The sequence below is a fragment of the Ictalurus punctatus genome, chromosome 4, assembly GCF_001660625.3.
Source record: "Ictalurus punctatus breed USDA103 chromosome 4, Coco_2.0, whole genome shotgun sequence".
Classification (NCBI taxonomy): domain Eukaryota; kingdom Metazoa; phylum Chordata; class Actinopteri; order Siluriformes; family Ictaluridae; genus Ictalurus; species Ictalurus punctatus.
The window spans coordinates 535001-562500 of NC_071284.1; the positions used below are offsets into that span (position 1 = coordinate 535001).

At 41.0% G+C, this 27500-nt stretch overlaps 4 protein-coding genes across 11 annotated transcripts in view; 1 reads left to right on the top strand and 3 right to left on the bottom strand.

Annotated features, from left to right (window-relative positions):
* The window catches only part of si:dkey-30c15.17 (acetylcholinesterase), a 7936-nt gene extending 5550 nt beyond the window's left edge, over positions 1-2386 (bottom strand). The window contains exon 1 of one of the 4 annotated variants that reach the window (XM_053677779.1): positions 633-2386. In XM_053677779.1, coding sequence (XP_053533754.1) covers positions 633-1355 — 723 coding nt within the window. In that variant the 5' untranslated portion in view covers positions 1356-2386. The remainder of the gene's footprint in view (positions 1-632) is intronic. The other 3 variants (XM_047154628.2, XM_053677778.1, XM_017465478.3) reach the window with 3 other exon arrangements.
* A 372-nt stretch (positions 2387-2758) lies between these two features.
* Positions 2759-10324, bottom strand: glipr1b (GLI pathogenesis-related 1b). Of its 3 annotated transcripts, none has more exons than XM_053677781.1 (7): positions 10191-10324; positions 9071-9279; positions 5437-5685; positions 3705-3820; positions 3478-3563; positions 3348-3374; positions 2759-3142 (listed from the first exon to the last, which is right to left on the bottom strand). In XM_053677781.1, the coding sequence occupies exons 1-7, from the start codon at positions 10252-10254 to the stop codon at positions 3009-3011; spliced, it is 885 nt and encodes a 294-aa protein (XP_053533756.1). In that variant the 5' UTR covers positions 10255-10324; the 3' UTR covers positions 2759-3008. The 3 variants fall into 3 exon arrangements, with proteins under 3 accessions (XP_053533756.1, XP_053533758.1, XP_053533757.1); XM_053677783.1 differs by lacking the exon at positions 10191-10324 and adding an exon at positions 9552-9567; XM_053677782.1 differs by lacking the exon at positions 3348-3374.
* Positions 10298-19586, top strand: caps2 (calcyphosine 2). Its single transcript, XM_053677780.1, has 16 exons — positions 10298-10409; positions 10511-10551; positions 10636-10681; positions 11056-11145; positions 12365-12550; positions 14459-14526; positions 14685-14768; positions 14970-15044; positions 15314-15409; positions 15843-15921; positions 16014-16129; positions 16460-16536; positions 17304-17455; positions 18255-18374; positions 18515-18614; positions 19151-19586. Exons 1-16 carry the CDS (start codon positions 10350-10352, stop codon positions 19306-19308), a joined length of 1548 nt encoding a protein of 515 aa, XP_053533755.1. The 5' UTR covers positions 10298-10349; the 3' UTR covers positions 19309-19586.
* Positions 19587-20636: 1050 nt separating this feature from the next.
* Positions 20637-27500, bottom strand: part of cers3b (ceramide synthase 3b) — a 13790-nt gene continuing 6926 nt past the window's right edge. For 2 of the 3 annotated variants that reach the window (XM_053677787.1, XM_053677785.1), the window contains 6 exons: positions 26514-26564; positions 25990-26082; positions 23696-23824; positions 22781-22887; positions 22522-22675; positions 20637-22442 (listed from right to left, as the gene is read on the bottom strand). In XM_053677787.1, coding sequence (XP_053533762.1) covers positions 22329-22442; positions 22522-22675; positions 22781-22887; positions 23696-23824; positions 25990-26082; positions 26514-26564 — 648 coding nt within the window. In that variant the 3' untranslated portion in view covers positions 20637-22328. The remainder of the gene's footprint in view (positions 22443-22521; positions 22676-22780; positions 22888-23695; positions 23825-25989; positions 26083-26513; positions 26565-27500) is intronic. The other variant, XM_053677786.1, reaches the window with a different exon arrangement.

Genomic DNA, 27500 nt, shown 5'->3' on the forward strand with positions numbered 1-27500 from the left:
CCTAAATATTGAAAACAATATTTTTCATAGTGTGAACTTTTAAGGGTTAAACCATGGTGACTTACTAGCATTAAAAAACTGAGGGTTTGTTACTCATATCTTCCACATCACTAAAAGCCATCACAGGTTCCTAATGTGTTTCTGGTGATCTGTAATGGTAGTTTAATGGAATGTGTTGTTCCTAATGGTTTATTCTGATCTGTTCATGAATAAGGCTCCGTACATAACCCCTGATGTAAACAATTTACAGTGTTCGGCAGATGTTCTTATCCAGAGCGACCTACAAATGCACAGTTTAGGCTTGCTCTAGGACCCGGCGGTGGCAGCGCGGCGGTGCTGGGAGTTGAACTCACGACCTTCCGATCAGAATCACTGAGCTACTGTTTCCCTACCATTAACATTTCCATTACATGATGGAATCCATTCTAAATGTTTCTAATGGACTGTAATAAAAAAAATTAAGCACGTTATTATATTGAGCTCACTTTCGAGGCTACCATGATCCAATTTTCATGGCTTTCACACACTGTGTTTTCAAAAACGACTTCCTGCTCCGGTGCTTATTTAAAATGAACTGAGAGCAGCAGTCACTCGGGTGTTGAAGCTTACGTGATTGGTGGAGAGAGGATTACCGTATGAGGACAGGCTTCAGAGAATTCCCCCGCACAGACCTGCATGCACGCCGGCCGAGGGAACGTGGCGTCATACGGCTTCGTCCACTGAGACACGGGTTCAGGAGCGGCCCACCGTTTTGGGCCTACAGGAGGGGCTGCGTACGGGATCCCATAAAACACATGAGCTTTATCCAGAGTCAGTCCACGAACCGGACCGGACTGTGTGAGCACCACGGGACCTTCAGTGTGTGTGAGCACCACGGGACCTTCAGTGTGTGTGAGCACCACGGGACCTTCAGTGGACCCCGGCGTAACGTCTGACACTTCATCCCACACGACTCTGTTTAAGTCCACACCAGACCGACGTGTTCCTTCACCAACATAGTCATTACACTTAATGTCGTTACACTCGTTATCATCTGAGTGTTCCACATGCAGCTGAATAGAGTTAGGAATTCTAATCTCGGGTTTATTTTCAGGCCGAGGGTTTACGTCACTGAATTCAGCCTCAGAAATCTGCACGCTGTAGTGATTATTCTCCAATATGTCATTACGTGGTGTCTTCTGGAAAGTCATGCTCCTCACTCCTCCAGTCTGCGGCATGTAATACTGATTATGTGCGAAATGAGTGTGTGTGAGTCGTGAGTCCTTGCCTCTCTCTTGCCCCCCACACACCAAGTCTGGCGTCGCCATGGAAACCAGCACGAGCAAGGTTACTCCAGCGACCGATGAGCGAACCATGATGAGCTCCAGTTGATTTCACACCGACGGAAAACGAATCCTAGAGATGTGTTTCACCAACAGATGCTCTCTCTCTCTCTCTCTCTCTCTCTCTCTCTCACACACACACACACACACGCCTTCAGCTTGGCTTTACTCACGTGTTTACTCAGTTCTCAACCTCCACCTCAAGACTTTTTATTTTCCCAGAAAGTCTGAAGTCCTGCTCGCTTCTCTTCAGTCCCTAAACTGAGTGAGTGCAGCAGGACTGAACTCTGTTCGGTTCCATTAAATACCTCGTGACATCAATAACACACACACACACACACACACACACACACACACTCACACAAAGGAAGCCTTTGAGAAACAAATCAAATTTTAAGCACCGGGAGATCTTAATAAATTAGTTCAAACTACTCACATGCCTCCCATTTTAACACGTCATCCAGACGCATCTCACGTGTCGTTCTTTAATAAAGACATTTTTTAATTGTTGGTAAATTGCAGTGGTGTAAGAGAATGAGGCGGAGTTGCTGTGACCTCACTGAAGTTGATTATTTTCCTATAACTGCACATCATGAAGTGTTTTATTGCTGTTCACGTTTGTGATCGGGTCACGAACAGCGTAACACCACCTCTTTCTCACCGGTTCATCAACACACAAATATTCATCAACACACAAACACCTGTTATTATTGTGAACAGTTCGTTAACAGAGCAGCAGCTATCAGACGTAGTAATGTGTGACTGACTCATTTCTGTTCAGCATCTTCCAAAAAAACCCTTCAGTTGTAACTGGACGTTTAACAACTGTTTAAATTATTTCTCAGGATCATTAAAGCCGCAGTGTTAACAGCACTTTCTGTTAGCTAGCAGGCAACGCCATTACGATCCTGTAGCAGTGTTAATCTTTTACCAGCACATGGAAGACATTTACATTTACTCATGCAGCACATTATATTACATTTTATATGTTTTTTTACTGTGTATCCAGATGCATTTTTCATGCCCTTGTGTCCCGGTGTGCATGTGATGCCTGTTGTTGTTGTTTTTTTAAAAAAATATCCTGCACATCTTTCTACACATGCTGTAAGAGTAAGATCAGGTCAGACCGAGTAACCTCCGAAGAGAAACACACAAACACGCCACATCTCAGAGCGATTGCTCAGAAGTACAAACACGCTGCCTTTTAAGATCATGACTCATCTGTGTTCACGCTGTTCTTCCCCGCTGCCTACGGAGCGCTATACATACAGCCGTCTCCATGGGAACAGCATCATTATCATCATCCAGGGATGCATAGCCAAATGAAATAAGTAGTACACTTGTGTAAATGTTGTAGATGAACACTGCACAGTGAATACGACTCGTAATGAAACCATCAAGAGGCAACACTCACACATCAGGAAATATATACAGAGTTGTGTTTATTTATTTATTTATTTTTTAATTGTATTCATATGAAAGGTGAAAAGATTATTTATAAGAATATTATAATGATATGACAGTGTATGAGAATATGATGCAGGGTAGCACCAGTCCTACACAGCAGGGATTTACGCCACGTCAGCTCCCTGTCACGCTTACAAATAATAATAAAATTAATCATTGTAATAATAATCGTATCGATCTAAGTCATGACTAAAATGGAATTCGGTTTATCGTGTGATTTCAGTGCATCGCATAAACGTAAAGAAACCAGAACGATCCAGCCAGGAGCTGCAGTTTAGAGCCGATCAGCCAATCAGAGAGCGCCTGAGCCGAACCGCCGGGGCCGAGATCCCACCCCGGTATCCAGTCATATTCTGCAGCGAGAGATATTTAGAGTTAGAAAACAATCATTCTAAAATAAAAAGGTGAAAGTGAGAGGAATCTGAGATGAGAGGAAGCGTTATTTATAAGCGGAGAGAGGCAGCGGGGGTTATTAGAGTGTTATTAGTGTGCGGGTTGGAGAGCCGTGTCTGTTATACCGAGGAGTTCATTTGGAACATGAATCATCATCATACATACTTTTAACTTGGTCTCGGTTTGGATCAGCTGTTGAAAAGATGAGTGTACACACATTTGACACTTTTTTTTTTTTTAAATGTTTGTGATAATGAGCCTAAATAATGTGAGAACATTGTGCTGTTGTTCTTACTGCAAAGCTTGTCTCTGCATTTCTCCACGCCACACTTGCTGCAGGCCAGACCCACGATATACGGCGTGAACCCGAACATGTTTCCACTGGGACACAAGACAATAAAATACCGATATAATCATTAAAACCCCAGCTGAAATACAGAAAAGTCACATTACAGCAGAGTAAATCCAGATGTAGTGGATTAGTGCTGCATTTCAGGATGAGACCTGAACATCTTTACTCACGCGTCACCGTAATTACACACAAAAATGGTCGACTCGGGATGATTGGAGAAGTTTTCGATTCCTCTGGAACAGACGTTAACGGCACAGCCCAGTTTATAACTTGTCGCCCACATCAACTGAAACACACGAAGGAAACAGAAAGATATATCAGTATTACTAATCATTCTGTAAGGAGGAGTGTGTTTATGTAACGTGTAGGGAAGGAGTCTCCAGTGTCAGCGCTGTGTAACAGTCAGAGGTGACGCTGTGACTTTCAGTTTCCCCACACCTTCATCTCAGAGTTTACACTCCTCTACTGTTTCTCACTCACACACACACACACACACACACACACACACACACACACACACACACACACACACACACACACACACACACACACTGAGATTATTATCTTATTAACCTGAAGAGAGAGAATAAAGAGAGAATAAAGAGAGAGAATAAAGAGAGAGAATAAAGAGAGAGAATAAAGAGGGAATAGAGAGAGAGAATAGAGAGAGAATAGAGAGAGAGAATAGAGAGAGAATAGAGAGAGAGAATAGAGAGAGAATAGAGAGAGAGAATAGAGAGAGAGAATAGAGAGAATAAAGAGAGAGAATAGAGAGAGAATAGAGAGAGAATAAAGAGAGAGAATAAAGAGGGAATAGAGAGAGAGAATAGAGAGAATAGAGAGAGAATAGAGAGAATAAAGAGAGAGAATAGAGAGAGAGAATAAAGAGAGAATAAAGAGAGAGAATAGAGAGAGAGAATAGAGAGAGAGAATAGAGAGAGAGAATAGAGAGAGAGAGAATAGAGAGAGAATAAAGAGAGAGAATAAAGAGAGAGAAGAGAGAGAGAGAATAGAGAGAGAGAGAATAGAGAGAGAATAGAGAGAGAATAAAGAGAGAGAATAAAGAGAGAGAATAAAGAGGGAATAGAGAGAGGGATGGTGAGGGAACGAGAGTTTATAGCTGCTATAACATAAATGACAACAGGAACTAATTTGTTTCAACGGCATTCCACAACATTAAATGTAACTATAAACGGATAAAAAGTATGATGTGTTGTTATTCACTAAATAAAAACTTGTAATTGTTGGCAAATTGCTGTCGTATAAGATGAATCAATCACATAGGGACGTGCTGTGAGTCATTTGAGTCTGTTCATTTGAAGGATTTCATTAGATTGCTTCACCATTTATTCAGTCGCACAAATCAGAAGACAAACAGCTTAAACAAAGTAAACAAATAAACAAAATTCCTTGATATTTCTGACCTTCTGTACTGGAGAGGAGTGAATCTCTGCCATGACCAAAAGATTTGGAGATTCAAACACTAAACCGTTGAATGATAAAGGAGTGAATCTCAATCATGACCATTAGATTCACTGAGTCAGACAGTGATCTGCTGAATACATGAGGAGCAAATCTTATAACTGTCATGTCTGAAGGATTCACTGACTCAAGGTGCACAGAATTAGATTCACACACACACACACACACACACACACACACACACACACACACACACACAAGCGCAAATACACTGATGTGAATGAAAGGAATGCATGTCAGTAACCAGTACTGATTCATTCACCTTAGTGACTCCTTCAAAAAGACTGAATCATTTGTGAATGATACATATTGACTCCACATGAATAAACTGCATCGTTTAATATAAATTCTGTATTACAACACACACACACACACACACACACACACACACACACACACACACACAAAATGGTAACTGACCTGTGTATAATGCCCACACACTCTAGCACAGCTGTTGTTCCCAACTGTGTAATCAGCACCCTCTTTATTCCAGCTGTTGACTGCTGACTCGACTGTAAAGGCTGAGTATGGAGCCCCGAGCCAGATGTTCTCTCCGACATGCCGGAACTCCGGGTGAGCCCTTTTCTCCTGCTTCAGCACAGGATTATGGGATGCCCTGCAATGTCTCGCCCAGGACCGAGCACCTCTTGCAAGTGCATCATCCCAGGACTGAACCGAATCACACACACACACACACACACACACACACACACATTGCAACCATTATAATTTTGTCATATCCAGAAGAGGCTGTCTTTCAAACATAAACACACACCAGTACAAGGTTTTATTTTCGGCTCCACTTCAGATTATCTGCTGTTAAATCTTTTAAAGTGAATCATTTAGTATTTTTGTAGACGCGAGCGCAACAGCACCACCAACAGGTGGTGATAAAAACACACAGGATGGTGTGAAGAAGCGAGACGCGAGGCTGGGGCTGATTCTTTCTCACCCAGACTGTAGATTCATGCAGCCAATCAGTGACAGTTGTGTCAGGTGATTACACAGAAGGACACGCCCCCTAGATCTGATCTCCATTTACTCTGATATTTTTCACACACATCAGTAACACGTCATCAGCAGTGAGTGAGAAGGAGCAGGTGAGATACAGTCACGGGTCTGATCAACGCCACCGAGGACGGTGCTTACTCTTCATACTTTTACCCAGAATGCATTTGGGGGAGAAGAGAAAGTAAAAGGAGACTAAACACACTCACACACACTCACACACACACACACACACACACACACACACGCACACACGCACACACGCGCACACACATGCACACACATGCACACACGCGCACACACACGCACACACAGACACACAGACACACAGACACACACACATGCACACACGCGCACACATACACATACACATACACACACACACACACGACTCACTATCTGAGTTATGATGTAATATTTAGTAGTGAATTTGTTTGAGCTTTTTTGTGATTTGTGCACAAACCCTTTTGCGTCTCGTTCTCGTTCAGGATCTTAAACTATTTCCTGCTATTAACAAGAAGAAAAAAAAGAACATGATGCGAAAGAAATTTTCTCAAAAGAAATTTTACCCAGATCGATAGCTAAATAAAATGGACAAATTTCCCATGACTCCATGTAATGAACGCACTCGTGTTGTATTAAAGTCGGATAGTTTAGAAGTGGTCGGTGAAGTGTGTGTTTAATCCTGTCCTGGTTTCTGAAGGGAGACTCCACGTCTCAGTGCAGGAAACCTCTCCCTAATAACCACACACACATTAGATAAGCACTATTATAACTATAAAAATAACCTGCTGAAAGGACACAATGGGGAAAATCTGTGCTCCTACAACAGCACACGCCCTTCATTTAAAACCTCTTTCCATCATCTAACTGATGTCATGGAATTTATTTATAGCATTAAACACACTGGCAGCGTGTCTGTTCTGTCTGTGTACTGTACTGTCTGTGTACTGTCTTTACTGTCTGTACTGTCTGTGTACTGTACTGTCTGTGTACTGTACTTTCTGTACTCTCTTTACTGTCTGTGTTCTGTCTGTGTACTGTCTTTACTATCTGTGTACTATCTGTGTAGTGTACTGTTTGTGTACTGTACTGTTTGTGTACTGTCTGTACTGTCTGTGTCTTGTACTGTCTGTACTGTCTGTGTACTGTACTGTTTGTGTACTGTCTGTACTGTCTGTGTCTTGTACTGTCTATACTGTCTGTGTACTGTACTGTTTGTGTACTGTCTGTACTGTCTGTGTCTTGTACTGTCTGTACTGTCTGTGTAGTGTACTGTTTGTGTACTGTCTGTGTACTGTACTGTCTGTGTACTGTCTGTGTACAGTCTGTGTACTGTACTGTCTGTGTTCTATCTGTATACTGTTTGTGTATGTACTGTCTGTGTACTGCCTGTGTACTGTACTGTCTGTATACTGTCTGTGTACTGTACTGTCTGGACTGTCTGTGCACTGTACTGTCTGTGTACTGTCTGTACTGTCTGTGTCTTGTACTGTCTGTACTGTCTGTGTAGTGTACTGTTTGTGTACTGTCTGTGTACTGTACTGTCTGTGTACTGTCTGTGTACAGTCTGTGTACTGTACTGTCTGTGTTCTATCTGTATACTGTTTGTGTATGTACTGTCTGTGTACTGCCTGTGTACTGTACTGTCTGTATACTGTCTGTGTACTGTACTGTCTGGACTGTCTGTGCACTGTACTGTCTGTGTACTGTCTGTACTGTCTGTGTACTGTCTGTACTGTCTGTGTCTTGTACTGTCTGTACTGTCTGTGTAGTGTACTGTTTGTGTACTGTCTGTGTACTGTACTGTCTGTGTTCTATCTGTATACTGTTTGTGTACTGTACTGTCTGTATACTGTCTGTGTACTGTCTGTGTACTGTACTGTCTGTGTACTGTCTGTACTGTCTGTACTGTCTCTGCACTGTACTGTCTGTGTACTGTACTGTCTGTGTACTGTCTGTACTGTCTGTACTGTCTCTGCACTGTACTGTCTGTGTACTGTACTGTCTGTGCACTGTACTGTCTGTGTACTCTACTGTCTGTGTACTGTCTGTACTGTACTGTCTGAAACGTAGACTGGGCTTCAGTGATGAACAGGTGTGGAATGAGTTGAACTAATGATTTATAAACTGTAATCCTACTGCACACAGAAATAAATCATTCAAAAGTAATATTTTAACACATGACATCATTAGCTAATGTGTGGTGAGTCAGACTAAAACAGTTGGATGATGTAATACTGACACTGATGATTTTATTCAACATTAGACTAAAGTGTTTACTTCAAAGCATCGTCTGAGAAATATTCAATAATTTAACTCGGTTTATTAATAAATATGAAAATATAGAAACTTTATATTTCTCAGTGTTTTAATGGTGCTGTGTTCATCTGAAACTGAGAGAATAAACAGAACACACACACACACACATACACAAACGGTGAAGATGAACCACTCTCTCTCTCTCTGTCTCTTTCTCTCTGTTTTATCTGTCTGTCTGTCTCTCTGTCTGTCTCTCTCTCTCTCTCATTCTCACAGTCTTTTTCAGGAAAACACAAATGCATGATTATTCTTATCTTAATGGCTCTAAGATGAGCTCTTTTTTTTTCATCAGAGACATGTTTGTTTATCTGTCTGTAATGTGCATCCTGTCACACACTCTTTTTCTTGTTGCTGAAATGTTCCATGTTCTACTGTAAAAGCCACTCCAGAAATGAGACAATAATTGGCCGTATAATTATTCTAATCTAAAAGGTTATAATAAAGACACATTTAGTGACTGAACATCACGCAAACACACTGTGGCGAAGACGATAAACAAGATTTCAGCGCGCGAGACTGCGCGTGTTTATTGTTCAGTCTGTAAGTGCAGGAGCAGTGACGCGTTTTTATCTTCCAGAAAATAATTTATCAACAGACACCACAGTGAACAGAGGCTCATCTAAACAGGTATAATGTAATTCTGAGGACACGCTCACACACACACACACACGCACACACACACACACACACACACACACACACGGGCGCGCGCGCGCAGTCTTACCATGGAGCGCATGTTGGCGGCGGGCGGCTGAGCTCCTGAGCGGTACACGTTATGCGCCTGCACGCACCTGCGGATGAAGTCGGGCTCACCGATGTCCGGCAGCATGAACGCGCGCGCACCAGAAGGACCAGGCAGGAGGACAGAGATCCACAGGAGCGCACAGGTGAGCAGATCCATGATCAGAGAGAACAGGCTGAGATTCTCCTGGACTGAGGAGTGTGTGAGTGTGTGAGAGCATTAATGCAGCCTGAGTACAGCGAGTACTGATGAGTCGCGCGCGCGTCGTGCTGTGGGCAAGCCACAAACCCACCCACTACATCACGACCGCCATCATCATCACCATCATCATCATCATCATCATCACCTCTGTTCATTTTAGTATTGTTTACTTATTAATATGCAAAATATATATATATATATATATATATATATATATATATATATATATATATATATATATATATATATAATTATAATATACCTGCATAATCTCTGTGATGTATCTACAGTCTCATGTGCCTGCTGGAAAAGTTCCAAAGTGCAAACGTGTCTCACATCACTGCTCTAACATCTATAATAATAATAATAATCATAATAATAATAATAATAATAATAATAATAATAATAATAATAATAATAATAAAAGGCTAGGAAGACAAAAGAATGTCTACGCAAAGTTTAGGCATATTATTTTGTCATATTTTCAAAATACGTAAATTGATTTATTTGAGTGTTTTCAAAACAATAAACAAGCTAATAAGTTAATAAGTAAATAAAATTCACACTAAAATGCAGAATGAATGTCTATGGCATCGACACATCTATTTATTTAGATTGTTTTAAATCAAGAGCTAAATAATGAACCTAAAAAAGCCGCGTGCAGGGAGAGCTGTGCAGAAGAGGCACAGGCCGAACCCCCACCCCTCAGAGAGGTGTATATCGACTTCAGAACACACACATTTATTCATTTGATTGTTTACAAAACAATAAACAAACAAGCGCAGAGATGTAATGCTAAATATTAAAATTGCATGTCCACAACATATTTATTTGTTTATTTTGTTTGTTTATTGTTTTATTCCTCCCACATATTTACAGCTTAGTCAAAAGTGACACTTACTCTCACACGAGCTGGAGCTGGTCTTGCGGACTTCATTACCCGAAAGACCTTTCGGTGATGCCATTTCTGGTCACGCGTGTCTTGTTGGCGAGGAACTTCATAGCAACGCAGGAACGCTTTGGGTTTTCCTGCCTCTGAGCCGCAGTTTAAACTCCAGCCATGAATCGGAGATTAAAAGCGACAAGGAACCTCACACGAGTCAGAGATGGGGACAGACTGGTGACAGTTTCATTTTTACTTAAAATAACTAAATATATGCATGTTTATAAACCCCCAAGCAGACCAGCTGAGTGTGTTACCTGTTGTGTTTTTATCTAAAGAGAGCAATACGCGCTCCATCCCGCGGGCCGCGTCCGGAAGAGTAAGACATCTGACACTAAGTACACTTCCGGTGCGTCATTAACGATTTTATTCATGAGATCCACACTGTTCTGTTTTTATACAGAGTTCCGGTTCTGGATCTGGACAGACTGAGGGACAGAGAAGATGAGGTGAGGAAATCATTCATAGTAAACTCTCAAACTATTTATACTACTACAACACTTTCCCTTTTAAATCCAACATATCACAGTGCTTTAGACACAAGATTAAAAGTGAGATCATGTATAAAACAACCCACAATCATGAAGAAGACAATGATAAAAGAGCTTGAACAAAAGAAACGATTTTTTTTTTTAAAAAGTGCAAAACAAACAATTACAGAGAAAATAAATCGTTCTACAGCAATAAATAATAACATTAATAAAACAATCCACAGTCAATAAACCACTAATTAATGAATCACTACATGCACACAGAAATAAAACAGGCGCGTGATGTCTGTGTAAAGTTAATCAAATTCATCGTCTTCCCAAAATCTCCCGAGGATGCTGGTGTTATTCCGGTGGCGGGAAAAGCGTCCGCCGTGCTGTCGGCCCTGAGCTGGGGTTCAGCTTCCCCCTCGAACACACTGCAGGTAATCAGCTCATTACCAACTTCATTTATTTACATCCATTCAATTCAGCTGTATTTATATAACTCTTAGCAATGGACACAAACTTCCCCAAAGCAGCTTCACAGAAACCTGGATATAAAAATGACATTTCACTGTACGTTAATCGCTAATGAGCAAGCCAGAGGCGCTGGTGGTGAGGAGTGATGGGGAAGAAAGGTTTTAAAGTGTTTATATAAAGTGTTATGAATACTTTTTGCGCTGCACAGAACGATATTTAGTTGTAAGCTGCTATGTTGTAATGTTTAAAGACTTGAATAACAACAGCAAAACATCATAATGTATTGTAAATAAGACATAAAAAATAAAGAATTAAGATGAAGTAATACTAGCACATGCATACTAATACTGAGATGTATAAAAGTACTTTAAAAACACAAACAGTTATAAATCGCTAAATAAAGCTGCGAGCAGTGAGTCAGGGGTCCAGGCACTGTAGTGATGGCTGTGATGGACTTTTCCGATGACCAGAGACCCATTCGATTGGTTCTGTTAAGAGCGTGTGATCTGTGTGAGGGATACGAGGATGATGGATTCCTGAACAAGCATCTACTGTATCACGAAAGTTTCTCACTGATTTTACATTATACTTTAAACAATAGTGCTTCCGGTACGTTTGTAATTATATTAGTGGCAAAAAGGGGTGTGCTGAGTAATAATAGATACATTATTAGAAAATGTACAAGTCTTAAAGGTTCTTCGGAGGTTCCCCCCAGAACCGTTTTCTCCAATCAGACAATGAATCACTTTCTTTTGGGTTCTACGTAAAATCTTTAAGTGGTACTTCAGTTGAACAACCAAAGAACCTTCAGAACTCCAATTTTTTATAGAGTGTACCATGTTCCAGATATGTGGAACATAAACAAAAGATTTCCTTCTTTTTCTTGGGATATTTATTTAAGTCCGATGTTGATAACTGAAACACACCCTTACGGAAATTCCCACTTAATTCCAAAGAAAATATCCAATCTGACATTTTGCAGGAAATTAATAATACAGTACTTCTGGAAGTTTGTGGTTCTCCATCGGAATGTGATCTGATTTCTGTAATGGATTTGGCGTTAATGTGAACTTTACATTAATACATACATTACATTCTGCTGTTTTATGCAGTGAATCTCATTAGGGAGTCTCGTTATGTCCACATCGTCCCCATCTCAGTATTCCGGTGTGTTTTCTACAGGAATGGGATGTTGGGACAGCGGCCACGCAGGAAGGACGTGTCTCAGTGTTGGCATCTCCTCAGTACAGCTACAGAGACCTGACCATCAGATCACCCAGCAATCACAAAGCAAACATGGAACCACGTCATGAGCTCCATCAGACACAAACTGACACGAGCCACGCCCGACCGAGGAAGTCGGAAGCCGTGAGTCATTACCACTCGAGTCACACTCGCTGTAAAACCTGGGACATTCTGATGCTAGGCTACAGTTTATTACTCTGGTGCTCAGGGTGCATCTTTAAAGCTTCAATGTAGAACTTAGAACTGGCTTTCTATCTGAATGGGTTCTGTGTAGATTTTCAGGAGGCTGAGATGCCTTCATTATCCAGTGAAGCATTAAAGCATGTTTCTAAAGAGTGTATTAAGTACTGATATAACTAAATGTTAAACACCTGGCATGGTCTTGGTTAAGGGTTCTTTACATTGGTTTGAGTTGGGTGAAGTTGGTTGGAGTTGGGTTGATTTGGGCTGATTTGGGTTGATGTGGGTGGAGTTGGATGGATGTGGGTTGATTTGGGTGGATGTGGGTGGAGTTGGATGGATGTGGGTGGAGTTGGATGGATGTGGGTGGAGTTGGGTTGATGTGTGTGTAGTTGGATGGATGTGGGTGGAGTTGGGTTGATGTGTGTGGAGTTGGGTTGATGTGTGTGGAGTTGGGTTGATGTGGGTGGAGTTGGATGGATGTGGGTGGAGTTGGGTTGATGTGGGTGGAGTTGGATTGATGTGGGTGGAGTTCGGTTGATGTGGGTGGAGTTGGGTTGATGTGGGTGGAGTTGGATGGATGTGGGTGGAGTTGGGTTGATGTGGGTGGAGTTGGATGGATGTGGGTGGAGTTGGATGGATGTGGGTGGAGTTGGGTTGATGTGGGTTGATTTGGGTGGATGTGTGTGGAGTTGGATGGATGTGGGTGGAGTTGGGTTGATGTGGGTGGAGTTGGATGGATGTGGGTGGAGTTGGGTTGATGTGGGCTGATTTGGGTGGATGTGGGTGGAGTTGGATGGATGTGGGTGGAGTTGGATGGATGTGGGTGGAGTTGGATGGATGTGGGTGGAGTTGGGTTGATGTGGGTGGAGTTGGATGGATGTGGGTGGAGTTGGATGGATGTGGGTGGAGTTGGATGGATGTGGGTGGAGTTGGGTTGATGTGTGTGGAGTTGGATGGATGTGGGTGGAGTTGGGTTGATGTGTGTGGAGTTGGGTTGATGTGGGTGGAGTTGGATGGATGTGGGTGGAGTTGGATGGATGTGGGTGGAGTTGGGTTGATGTGGGTGGAGTTGGATGGATGTGGGTGGAGTTGGGTTGATGTGTGTGGAGTTGGATGGATGTGGGTGGAGTTGGGTTGATGTGGGTGGAGTTGGATGGATGTGGGTGGAGTTGGATGGATGTGGGTGGAGTTGGGTTGATGTGGGTGGAGTTGGATGGATGTGGGTGGAGTTGGGTTGATGTGTGTGGAGTTGGATGGATGTGGGTGGAGTTGGATGGATGTGGGTGGAGTTGGGTTGATGTGGGTGGAGTTGGATGGATGTGGGTGGAGTTGGGTTGATGTGTGTGGAGTTGGATGGATGTGTGTGTAGTTGGATGGATGTGGGTGGAGTTGGGTGGATGTGGGTGGAGTTGGATGGATGTGGGTGGAGTTGGGTTGATGTGTGTGGAGTTGGATGGATGTGGGTGGAGTTGGATGGATGTGGGTGGAGTTGGGTTGATGTGGGTGGAGTTGGATGGATGTGGGTGGAGTTGGGTGGATGTGTGTGGAGTTGGGTGGATGTGTGTGGAGTTGGATGGATGTGGGTGGAGTTGGGTGGATGTGTGTGTAGTTGGATGGATGTGGGTGGAGTTGGGTGGATGTGGGTGGAGTTGGATGGATGTGGGTGGAGTTGGGTTGATGTGGGTGGAGTTGGATGGGTGGAGTTGGATGGATGTGGGTGGAGTTGGATGGATGTGGGTGGAGTTGGGTTGATGTGTGTGTAGTTGGATGGATGTGGGTGGAGTTGGGTGGATGTGGGTGGATTCGGGTCGACCTGTGTGTATGTAGAGATTAATGGTGTGTTTGTAGGAGGGTGTGACGATGGAGAGGAGACGGCAGGCTGTGATGGAGCAGGTGATGGTGGACCAGCTCTCCAGGTGAAAGTCTTTACTCTGTTTTCTCTAATCAGTGCATGAATAAATAAAAGAGGAGATCAGACGCTGCAGCGTCGTGAGTTCCAGTTTAAATAAGAAACGTGTCAGAAGGTAAAATTACAGGCACGAGTCAGTCACCGCTGTAATGTGTTTGTGCTCAGAGCCGTCATCAGCGACCCGGAACAGAACTCCGCAAACTCAGAGAACATTTCGGCTCGTCACAAGAGAACTTTACACCACACCATGTAAGACACGCACTCACACACACACACACACTCACACACTTTACTGTTGAAATTAATATTTGACATTCCTTATGAGCTGCTTTTTATGGAAAAGGGGTGGGGTTGTTTCTGGACCAGAAAAGTGGGTTAGGGACTTACAGTGTGTGTGTGTGTGTGTGTGTGTGTGTGTGTGTGTGTGTGTGTGTGTGTGTGTGTGTGTAGGGTGAAAACTCCGAAATCTTTAACAGAGAACCTCCTCTCCTACAAACTCTGCTTTTATGCCAGAATTTTATCACGGTATGTGTAAACAGATCAGATTTATAAAACTTACCAACATTTTTGTGTCATTTTTTAACTTGACTGAAATACTGACTCTGTGAAGTGTGTGTTTAATACGTCCTCAGTCCTCCCTCCTCCCTCCTCCCTCCTCCCTCCTCCCTCGGGGGAACACTTAACGGTTCTATGTAGAACTCCAAGCAGCACAATTTTTCAAAATTTATGAACCCTCAACTTCAAATTAACCATTAAAGGAATAATGTGTGCGTGTGTGTGTGTGTGTGTGTAAGATGTGGGCGTGAGGCCTGTCGAGAGCTGATTGGCTTCTACTTCACATGTGATCAGACACTAACGGTGTACGAGTATCGCAGTTTTGGGAAGAACAGGTAAGAACCGATCACACACTCAGCAGTGTGTGTGGACTGTGTGTGTTTATTACAGGTGTAGTAACTGAGCTGTGTGTTTATTACAGGTGTAGTAACTGAGCTGTGTGTTTATTACAGGTGTAGTAACTGAGCTGTGTGTGTTTATTACAGGTGTAGTAACTGAGCTGTGTGTTTATTACAGGTGTAGTAACTGAGCTGTGTGTGTTTATTACAGGTGTAGTAACTGAGCTGTGTGTTTATTACAGGTGTAGTAACTGAGCTGTGTGTTTATTACAGGTGTAGTAACTGAGCTGTGTGTTTATTACAGGTGTAGTAACTGAGCTGTGTGTTTATTACAGGTGTAGTAACTGAGCTGTGTGTTTATTACAGGTGTAGTAACTGAGCTGTGTGTGTTTATTACAGGTGTAGTAACTGAGCTGTGTGTTTATTACAGGTGTAACGCACTGCCATTTATTGTGCGTGGGGTTTATAGGACTCGGGGAAGACCATACTGTCTCTCTGACATCTCACAGGTACCAAAAACCTGCTGTTCAAACACACACACACACACACACACACACACACACACACACACACATTCTTAAGTCCTGCCTGTATTATTCAGGGTGCAAATCTGCGCTTCAGTACAGACGGACCCCACGTCCCCGAGAACCTGAGACAGCGGCCATATCTGACTCTCAGAGTTACTGATGTGGACGAAGAGGCCAAGAGTTTACTACTGTACACACACACACACACACACACACACACACACACACACACACACACACATCAAAGACACAAAATATTTAATTTAAGTATAAATATTCAATTTGAACCCTTTTTAAAACTGATATACAAACATCACATTCTGTAGTACTTCATTTTTTTGATGAAAAATTAATGTTTTTAAATCTTTTTTTAACCGAGTTAAAAATGCTGAAGTCATAAAATAAACATCTAAGATCGAATTAGTATTACAAATGATTAGTGTGCCTTTTGCACAGTGCTGTATACGGTGTATTAATGAAACATACACACAGACTTTTAGCTCATCTCTCGATCTCACAGAGTCCAGTTTGGAGAAACTGAACCTCATCTTTCTGCCGAGGAAACGAGTGATCGGAAAACTCTAACGGCAGTTCAAGGTTAATATTTATCTACTGCACTCATTTACACTTTTCACTCTAATCTCTAATCGCTCTGTAAAATTTAACTCCTCTCCCTTCACTGAGAAAAGAACAGACTCACTGAGAAAGTGTAAATGCAGCGGTTTGTGTAAGGTGTAAAATCCTGGAGTAGAAGAGAGAGGTGGAAAGTGTAAAGTCCTGGAGTAGAAGAGAGAGGTGGAAAGTGTAAAGTCCTGGAGTAGAAGAGAGAGGTGGAAAGTGTAAAGTCCTGGAGTAGAACAGAGAGGTGGAAAGTGTAAAGTCCTGGAGTAGAAGAGAGAGGTGGAAAGTGTAAAGTCCTGGAGTAGAAGAGAGAGGTGGAAAGTGTAAAATCCTGGAGTAGAACAGAGAGGTGGAAAGTGTAAAGTCCTGGAGTAGAAGAGAGAGGTGGAAAGTGTAAAGTCCTGGAGTAGAAGAGAGAGGTGGAAAGTGTAAAGTCCTGGAGTAGAAGAGAGAGGTGGAAAGTGTAAAATCCCTGGGAAGATTTTCCTACCACAAACTCTTCCCTCTGAAAAAGTAGCTCCGCCTCTGAAAGGAGCGATTCCACATGTTTACAGCTCCATTTATACACAAACACCTTCAACTGAACACTTCATGAAGGAGTTCAGCAGCTGCTCGTACACCTCCATTCTCACGAAGTCTGGACTAAACACAGTTTCTCAGATGTTTATTTATTTACATTTTCCCCAGAAATGAATGAATGAATTTACTGAGTAGTATTTTATTGATTTTTTGCCGGATTCTAGCGTCTGTACGTGAGAGGTTGAAGGGTCGCGCTGTCCGAGCCCTGGTTGGTTTAGGGAGGAGGCTGCAGAGTTTAGATGTGAAGCAGAACGGCATTGTGGGTAAAGAACAGCTCAGAGAGTGTCTGATGGAGGAGCTGAGTCTCAGCGGACAGGTGCAGTAATCACTAATCACTTCTTCTAAAAAGAACAGTGTGATGTTGATAATGATCATGAGTTGAACGCATGTGGAATTATTCATTTTGATCATTAAAAAAAACATACAGTAAAGTTGCACGTGTAAAATTACACACATTAAAGTGACACAGGATCGAAACGATAGAAACAGCACAACATACGCAAAATACCAATAAACATAATAAACAACTAAACCTGGGCCAAAACTAACCCCACTATATAACCTAACCCAACAACAACAACAACAACCCCAAAACTAACCCCACTATATAACCTAACCCAACAACAACCCCAAAACTAACCCCACTATATAACCTAACCCAACAACAACCCCAAAACTAACCCCACTATATAACTTAAACCCAACAACAACAACAACAACAACAACAACCCCAAAACTGAACCCAGGCCAAAATGAAATCCAAGTCAAAACGAACATAAACCAAATTAAGACAACATGATAAAAACATTTATCTTTAACAATTATATTTATACAATTAAGACTAATAACCCTCATTAACTCTTATAAAACTTTTTATATCATGTAAAATATTATTTTCCGCAGTTGAGACGAAGCGGATTTAGTTCCTGAAACGTAATTTTTTTATGTTTTAAGTTGACGTAAACTTTATTTTTGGCTCATGTGAGTGTATAAGGACAGTGGTGCTGAAGGAGAGTTGCTGTGCGTGTGTGTAGAGGTGTGTGTAGAGGTGTGTGTGTAGAGGTGCGTGTAGAGGTGTGTTAATGTTGTGTTTGAGCTTGTGTAGCTGTGTTCAGGAGGTGGAGGCGGTGTGGAGGGTTGTGGGCCTCCAGAGAGAGCGCATGGTGGACTACGCTGAGGCGATGTGTGCTGTGACCGGAGACATGAACGAGAGCAGAAAAGCTGTGTTTATAAAGGTCACAGAGCTCGGAACTCCACAAACACAACTTTTAACACTTTAATACTTTAATACTTTAATACTTAATGCTTTTTTCACTTTAACACTCGAGACGGATATCAGATGGATGTTTGAGATTTTCTGTTTCTCTGTTTTCAGGTTTATAATAAACTCGACCCAAATAAAACGGGTTCCGTTTCTCTGACTGACATTGAGAAATTTTACTGTGTTAATCATCAGCTGCAGCGCCCTGAGCACGGTGAGAAACTACACAACTACACTTCTCTATTAATAACCTTTATAGTCATCATTACAGTTATAGGATGTTTCAAGGAATGCGTCTTTTTAGTCATTTTAGCGCCCTCTACTGCCGGTGAGGTGAAATGCAATTACTTAAAAAATGTATAAAATAAAAACGATTATTATTATTATTATTATTATTATTATTATTATTATTATTATGATTATTTCTGCTGCTATTATTTATTTATTTATTTATTATTGAAGAAAAAGAGGCGGAGCTCTGTCTCAGCTGGGGGTGGAGCTAAAATGTAAACAGCTTTAAACAGTTAGCCAGATCTCATGCCAGTATTATTTATATATATATATATATATATATATATATATATATATATATATATATGTTATACCATATATCATCAAAATGTCTAACATTAATAGATTAGTTCCAGTGCAGCTCTTATTGTTATATTGAAGAATATGAGTTATTGAGTTATTAAGTGATCGGTACAATGACAGATGTTCGAGTAATTCTTTATATTCGGCTGTTTGCAGGAGCAGAATTAGACTTCCTCACGTGTGTACGGGACGCAGGAAGGGTCACTAAACACGTGTCTTATGCAGAGTTTCAGGACTATTACGAGGGACTGAGCATCGAAATCCCCAATGACCAGGTTTACATCAACATCCTGAGGAGCACCTGGAATATCTGAGAGTGTGTGTGTGTGTGTGTGTGTGTGTGTGTGTGTGTGTGAATACTATACTGATTTACTGTATATTCATTTAAAGTAAAAAAAAAATAATTCACTAATCATATTCTTATTTTTATGTTATTAAACCTACTGAGACATTTGTTTTACAAAAAACCTTTTGATCAAACGACTCTTCTGTTCCTTGATGGAGGAAAAGAGATCTCAATAAACATCATTTATGCTACGCTTTATATTTACATATGCATCAATTTTCTAAATGATAAATATAAGTAGGAAGATAAAAGTGATATTACGTGTAAACTATGTAAAATATTTATTGCAGTATTTATCACATTATTTAAAGATGTTCGGTCATACAGCAGTTTGGTTGTTTTACTGAAGACTGAGAAAGTGTTTAAATGTCTGAAATTGACACTACTTAAGTGTAATAACTTTATTAATAGTGATTTATCCTGTAACGACATTAGAAGATCGCGAGCCCCTGGTTACGCGTTACAGATCCCTGACCCTGAACCTGACCCTGACCCTGACCCTGACCCTGAACCTGACCCTGAACCTGACCCTGACCCTGACCCTGACCCTGTGGGAACTGGGTGTAAGAAATGTAAAAATAATTTAAAAATCAAGGACAGTCAGTGGAATATTTGACTAATTGTCAAATTCAACTCCACCCACATCCACCCAAATCAACCCACATCAACCCAACTCCACCCACATCAACCCAACTCCACCCACATCCATCCAACTCCACCCACATTACGATACTGAACTATTCTTCTGCCATATTTATACTTTACTTAAGTGTTATTGAGACTGATCACTTGTACTCTTACTTAATTACATTCCCAAGAAAAGAAACATATCTTTATTCCTTATGTTTTTATTTAGACCTTCAAAGGTCTCTCAGTAAAATACTTCAGTATCCCGGAGTACGTGAAGACTCGTATAAAACAAGGCGTCTCTCTTACCTCCATCGAAGACATATTTAAGTGAGTTAACCTGTTCTATTGGCTAATGTCAGGTTACACTAGCGCTGCTTCCAGGAACTGGAATAGAGGATATTTTATTTGGGAGTAATTCATTAATTATGAGTTAATCCAGCATCTGAGCAGCAAACTTACAGAGACTGATGTGTTCAGTTAAAACAGTGTAGCTGCTTTCAAACAAATACTTAAATAAGTTTTAAATAGGTACTCAAAGTTACTTTTCACATGAAAACATGACATTAACTTCATTTCACGTAGTGGTCCACGTGTGTTAATTAATCTTCCAGGACACGATCAGGTCAGCGTCGCTTTAAACACAGCTACTAAACATAACACTTCATATAATTATTCAGGTAATAAACTTTATTATTTAATACGTGTTCAATACAAAAATGACAATGGGAAAAGTGTGTGCTGTTAACATTTACATTCACGTTCCTTTAATGAACATAAACTCAACACCAGGAATGTTAACATCCTAACAATGTCCATTAAAACGTCTTCATTATTTGCTTAAATATCACTACAGACCCCTGAATTCCATCAGAACTTCAATTAAATCCTCATGAATTAGAATAAATTACATGTCCACCCCAGAGTTGATTACTTTCCTACAACAGCACGTTCCCACGTGTTTTACGATAAGGTATTAGAGCGAGAGCATTAATATAAACCTGCGCTACTGTCAGATCACCTTCTGACCAATCACCATCCAGAACTCAGACTCCAACAGCACTGTGGTGTAACGGTAATAATCAGCTGCTCTTTATGGTCACGTGATTTTGTTAACATTATTTTAATGCATTAATGTCGAAGTTTTTGGTGTGTTTTTAACGATGATAAGTATGGTAATGATGATGTAAATAATGCGTGTTGAGGGAACTTTAATGTAAAGTGTCACCGCTGACGTTATTTATTATTGTAATCACTCAAGGGCGCACGGTGGATTAGTGGTTAGCGTGTTTGCATCACGCCGCCAGGGTCGGGGGTTCGTTTCCCGCCGCTGTCCTGTGTGTGTGGAGTGTGCATGTTCTCCCCGTGCTGCGGGGGTTTCCTCCGGGTACTCCGGTTTCCTCCCCCAGTCCAAACACATGCACGGTAGTCTGATTGGCGTGTCTAAAGTGTCCAAAGTGTTTGTAGTGTGTGTGTGTGAATGTGTGTGTGATTGTGCCCTGCGATTGGCCCCCTGTCCAGGGTGTACCCCGCCCTGTGCCCCGTGCCCACCGGGATATGCTCTTTCTCATTTGTAAGTCGCTTTGGATAAAAGCGTCTGCTAAGTGAATAAATGTAAATGTAAGTGTGCTCCAGGTTCCCCGCGGTATAGAAAACGGATGGATGTAATCACTCTAATTTAAGGTTCAGGAAATAAACCAATTATAAGTAAGTAATAAATCATTTACTAATTAAACCTTAATAACCAAGTACTGATGTAACTAAGTAATAAATATTTAAGATTATTTAGTTCAAGTTTTATATAGAGAGATGACAGAGAGATGACCTTCATCTGACCCACATACACTCTTCTGTAGAGGTTCTTTAGAGAGGTGACAGAATCTTGAACTAAATAATCTTATATATATATATATATATATATATATATATATATATATATATATTTAGAAAGAAGGTTAAAACCTACAAAAACTGAAATAAAATCTTTGGATCTTTGGAAAATCTTTGGAAAGCAGTGTGTCCCAATGAGGAGTTGAAATTCTGAGATTAATTAATGAATTGTTTAAAAGACTTTTTTAAATGATTGAACTACACCTGATTATAAATAATTTATTAGAGAACCTTAAATTAAAGATTTACACACAACATGGTCAATCACACATAAATCCAGATGCTCCAGATGCACTCCAAAGGGGAGTCTGAACCCTGCGCTGAGTTTAAACCTGTTCTGAAAAAGCTGTTTAAAAAGAAAAGCCTCTGAAGGTCTTGAGTCAGTTAGGGAAAGGTTTTCGTGCCCAATATGGACATAAAGTTGAATCGACATCCTCACAGCTCCTCTCAGTCCAAGCGTCCGGTTTTGAGTCAGTGACCGTTAGATAATCCGTTAGCAGAACTGTCACAGCGTTTGTTCTTGTGGTTTTGTGCTTCATCCTGACTCTCCTCCTCTTCCTCATCGCTTCTTTCATCACCTTTCATCTGTAAAGAGAGGAAACAACTCCTTTATATTATTCTATACGTGCCATTTCCTAAAGAATTCATTTTTGGACACACTCACTTCACCAAACATGAGTTTGATGACCATGCGCAGGATGAGCGACGCCCAGAACACGTGCAGCAGCAGCAGCACCACCAGCATGCCGTTGAAGAAATAATATCCAAAGAATGGCTGAAACTGTTCCAGAGGATAAACCCACGTACAGTGGATCAACCTGCAACACGGCCCGCTTTAACACACTCACCACCAAACACACCTTTATTCAGATTTATCCGTTCCTTATTCATATCCTCTTCTCATTCTTACTCTTCTTTCTTACCAGAAGGGGAAGATGACCAGCCTGGTGACCATGAAGACCACCGTGAAGAGGACGAAGACGCTGTTACAGGCACACGTCCATCCGGCGTAATTAAACACCTTCCCCAACTCACAGAGAGAAACACCAGCATATTTATAAACAAATAACATCGATTATATCTTCACAGAAGTTCTTCACATGGGCTGAAGACCTTCGCACAAAACAAACTGTAGAACCTTCATGGAAGGTGTTTTTTTAGTTATTAGAGAATATTTGTGTCACTTTAAGAAAGATGCAAACTTTTGAACTGATATCATTCTTAAACGTTTTGATTATTAATATCTGATACAATATTTTTGTCACTCATGATAATAATGAAGGAAAAACCTACAAATATTACCATAAATTACATTTTTTTTTTTGTTTGATGGGTGTGCAAACTTTTGCACTCAAGCGTGACCATATTAATCATTTATTTACTTATGATGGCCCATTGCTGTCTCACAAACTCCACCTTCATCTCACCCACATACACTCTTCTGTAGAGGTTCTTTAGAGACATGACAGAAGAAACTCTCTCTGAGGAACTTCTCTTTGTTGTTGTCACAATAAACGTAACAATCTGACACAAGCATCCTTCTACAAGAAGGGAACATTATGGTGGGAAATTCCAACAGAGAAGATCCATCACTCAAAAGGTTTTCTAGGAAACCAAAAGTGGGTTCTTCTCTGGCGTCACAGCAGTGACACGACAGTGATGGACCCATCGAGGGTGGCTGAGATCAGAACACAGAGCTGGCTCATTTAATAGCTCGTTTTTAATTGTATATGGACCGTTTTGTCCTAGATTCCAAATGAAACATGAGGAACGTTAGAGCATGGAGTTTGGACTGGAATGTTCTGCTGCTATCTGTGACGTCTCTCGTGGTCTCCTACCTCTAATAAAACATCAGCAACGTCGTGCACCAGCAGGACCAGAGTCCCGATGCGGATGTAGTTTGCACACCAGGAGAAGGACAGCAGTGTTAAAGTGGCCCAGTGGTGAACCAACTGTTCTTTAAAATCCTACACACACACACACACACACACACACACACAGAGACTTTGATCTGCAACAGGTCAGATATGATATCAGTGCTGTGTTCAGATAAAATCACCTGCACGACCTCAGACACAGACGCGATGAATCAGTTCAGATAAAAACATTAATGAACCTACAGCAATATTATTACACAACCACAGACTGTACATCTACACACACTTATAATCACTACACAGATCTGTACTGTACATCTATACACACTTATAATCACTACACAGATCTGTACTGTACATCTACACACACTTATAATCACTACACAGATCTGTACTGTACATCTACACACACTTATAATCACTACACAGATCTGTACTGTACATCTATACACACTTATAATCACTACACAGATCTGTACTGTACATCTACACACACTTATAATCACTACACAGATCTGTACTGTACATCTACACACACTTATAATCACTACACAGATTTATACTGTACATCTACACACACTTATAATCACTACACAGATCTGTACTGTACATCTATACACACTTATAATCACTACACAGATCTGTACTGTACATCTATACACACTTATAATCACTACACAGATCTGTACTGTACATCTATACACACTTATAATCACTACACAGATCTGTACTGTACATCTACACACACTTATAATCACTACACAGATCTGTACTGTACATCTATACACACTTATAATCACTACACAGATCTGTACTGTACATCTATACACACTTATAATCACTACACAGATCTGTACTGTACATCTATACACACTTATAATCACTACACAGATCTGTACTGTACATCTATACACACTTATAATCACTACACAGATCTGTACTGTACATCTACACACACTTATAATCACTACACAGATCTGTACTGTACATCTATACACACTTATAATCACTACCCAGATCTGTACTGTACATCTACACACACTTATAATCACTACACAGATCTGTACTGTATACGTCTTGTATGAGCTTTTATGTGCTATGGGTACTAACAGAAATTTACAATCAGTATCCAATCACAAACAAACCTGGAACCTACAAGGAAGTCCAGACTTATGCAATTATTACTGCTAAATTATATTATCATTAAAATTATTATTATTATTACATCCATCCATCTTCTACACTGTTTATCCTTCAGGGTCTCGGGGAACCTGGAGTCTATCCCAGGGAGCATGGGGCACAAGGCGGGGTACACCCTGGACAGGGTGCCAGTCCATCACAGGGCACAATCACATACACACTCACACACACATTCATACACTACGGACACTTTAGACACGCCAATCAGCCTACCATGCGTGTGTTTGGACTGGGGGAGGAAACCGGAGTACCCGGAGGAAACCCCCGCAGCACGGGGAGAACATGCGAACTCCACACACACAGGGCCACGCTGGGAATCCAACCCCCGACCCTGGAGGTGTGAGGAGAACGTGCTAACCACTAAGCCATTCTTCTCCTTCTTCTTATTATTATTTTTATTATATTTTGAATGCCCGTGACTGTAAACATATCCAGAGGGTTCATAATGTTTTAAAAGTTATTACAGTTTAAGTTATTCTAGGTTATAATGATATATTATTAAGTTATTATTATAGTTATTTGATGATCACTCAAAAACAAGTAGGTCTATAAATAATGTGCAATTTAATCAGTACTTGAAGAGGTACTTTTGTACATATTTTATTTTTTTGTTGTTGTTAAAGGTGTTCCTGTCTGCAAAATACATCTGAGAACCCTGCTCTGTAAAGTACTGAAATAATATCGAGGAATTAAATGAATGTTAACTGTTACAAATAACTGCCACGTTCACTGTGTTTCCGTACATTTAGAAAAGTTTTATACACTCTTAGAAAAAAAATCACTTGAAGGGTTCTTAAAAAGGTTCCTAGTGCTGTTAAAGGTTCTTAGATTGTGTAACTGGCTCTAGTTTGGAATCCTTCCAGATAGGGGAACATTACGTTTTAGGGTTCTACATAAGACCTTCAAAAGTTTCCACAGAGATAAAACCAAGGAATGGTTACAGGTTATAGACCTAGACAGTGTGGGTTATAAATACCGTGTGTGTGTGTGTGTGTGTGTGTGTGTGTGTGTGTGTGTGTGTGTGTGTGAGACGAGGCTTTAGAATGAACTCTGACCTTACGTTTGATGTCCACAACCACACTGAATAACAGGGAGCTGTAAAAACCCATCTCAATCATATAATACCAGTACTGCGAGTCCAGCAGGGTCTGCACACACACACACACACACACACACACACACACACACACACACACACACACACATGCAAACATAAAAGAAGCCTCACCCATGAATAAATACATTAAGTAAATAACACACATCTACACACACATCCTAATTTGCATTACAGGTTAAACATCACTTTCTGAGTAATTCTAACCAGGCCTCAGGGCTCTAAGGTTCTTTGCTGCTTTGGACATGAAGCTATTTCTCACTGGGAAACAATGTTGTACGGTTCCACTTAGACTCTTCCTCCCGAGGGACAAGGGAAGTAGGTTCTAGATTTCGGTTTCCATTTTGAATCTGGAGTTGAACAATTCCCTACAGAGCTACAGGTCTGATGTTCTCTGCAACGCTACACCAGCGTTTATGGCTTTTACAGTTGTAACACGAGTAAAGAGCTCATAAAACACGTTACCTGTTTAGGAAATCCTGCCCACACTTCCCGTAAATCATAAAACCACGGTTTCTGTAGGACAAAAAAAAGATGGCAACTTTATTCAGATAATAAATAAGCTTTTACAGTTCAAATAGTCTGAAATCAACTTTACATAAGCAAAAACAAATTCTCAAACTGGGCATAACTGTAACCCTATCCCTAAACCTAACCCTAATCCCTAACCCTAAACCTAACCCCAACCCTAATCCCTAACTCTAAACATAACCCCAACCCTAATCCCTAACCCTAAACCTAACCCCAACCCATAATCCCTAACTCTAAACCTAACCCCAACCCATAATACCTAACCCCAACCCTAATCCCTAACCCTAAACCTAATCCCAACCCTAATCCCTAACTCTAAACATAACCCCAACCCTAATCCCTAACCCTAAACCTAACCCCAACCCTAATCCCTAACCCTAAACCCAACCCCAACCCTAATCCCTAACCCTAAACCTAACCCCAACCCTGATCAGTCAGGAGAGTAAGGTCAGGGTCGGGTTAGTGTAAAGTGTGTGTTTGATGTTTCAGGAAATAAGTCAGGCAGGTGATGTGATTTCTGTGAGTCATTAAGTGCAAACTTTAATAAATAATAGTTTTAATGTAAACTGAGAGGTTTAAAGTGAGGACGTCACAGGTACAATAACAGCTCATACACACATTCTTTTAAATCTGTGGTTGTGTATGGATTAGTTATGTGTGTGTGTGTGTGTGTGTGTGTGTGTGTGTGTGTGTGTGTGTGTGTGTGCGTGTAAAGGCTCATCCATGCATGTTAAGGTGACTTATGGATATATTACTTATTATCCTTGAGGCGTATCACACACACACGCTAGCTCATGCACATGCAGTCACCTATACACTCACACACACACACACACACACACACTCACACACACACACACACACACGCTGATTCAAGGTCATTCTGATGTTTCTCCTGTAACATGTTCTGTTCCCAAGAAA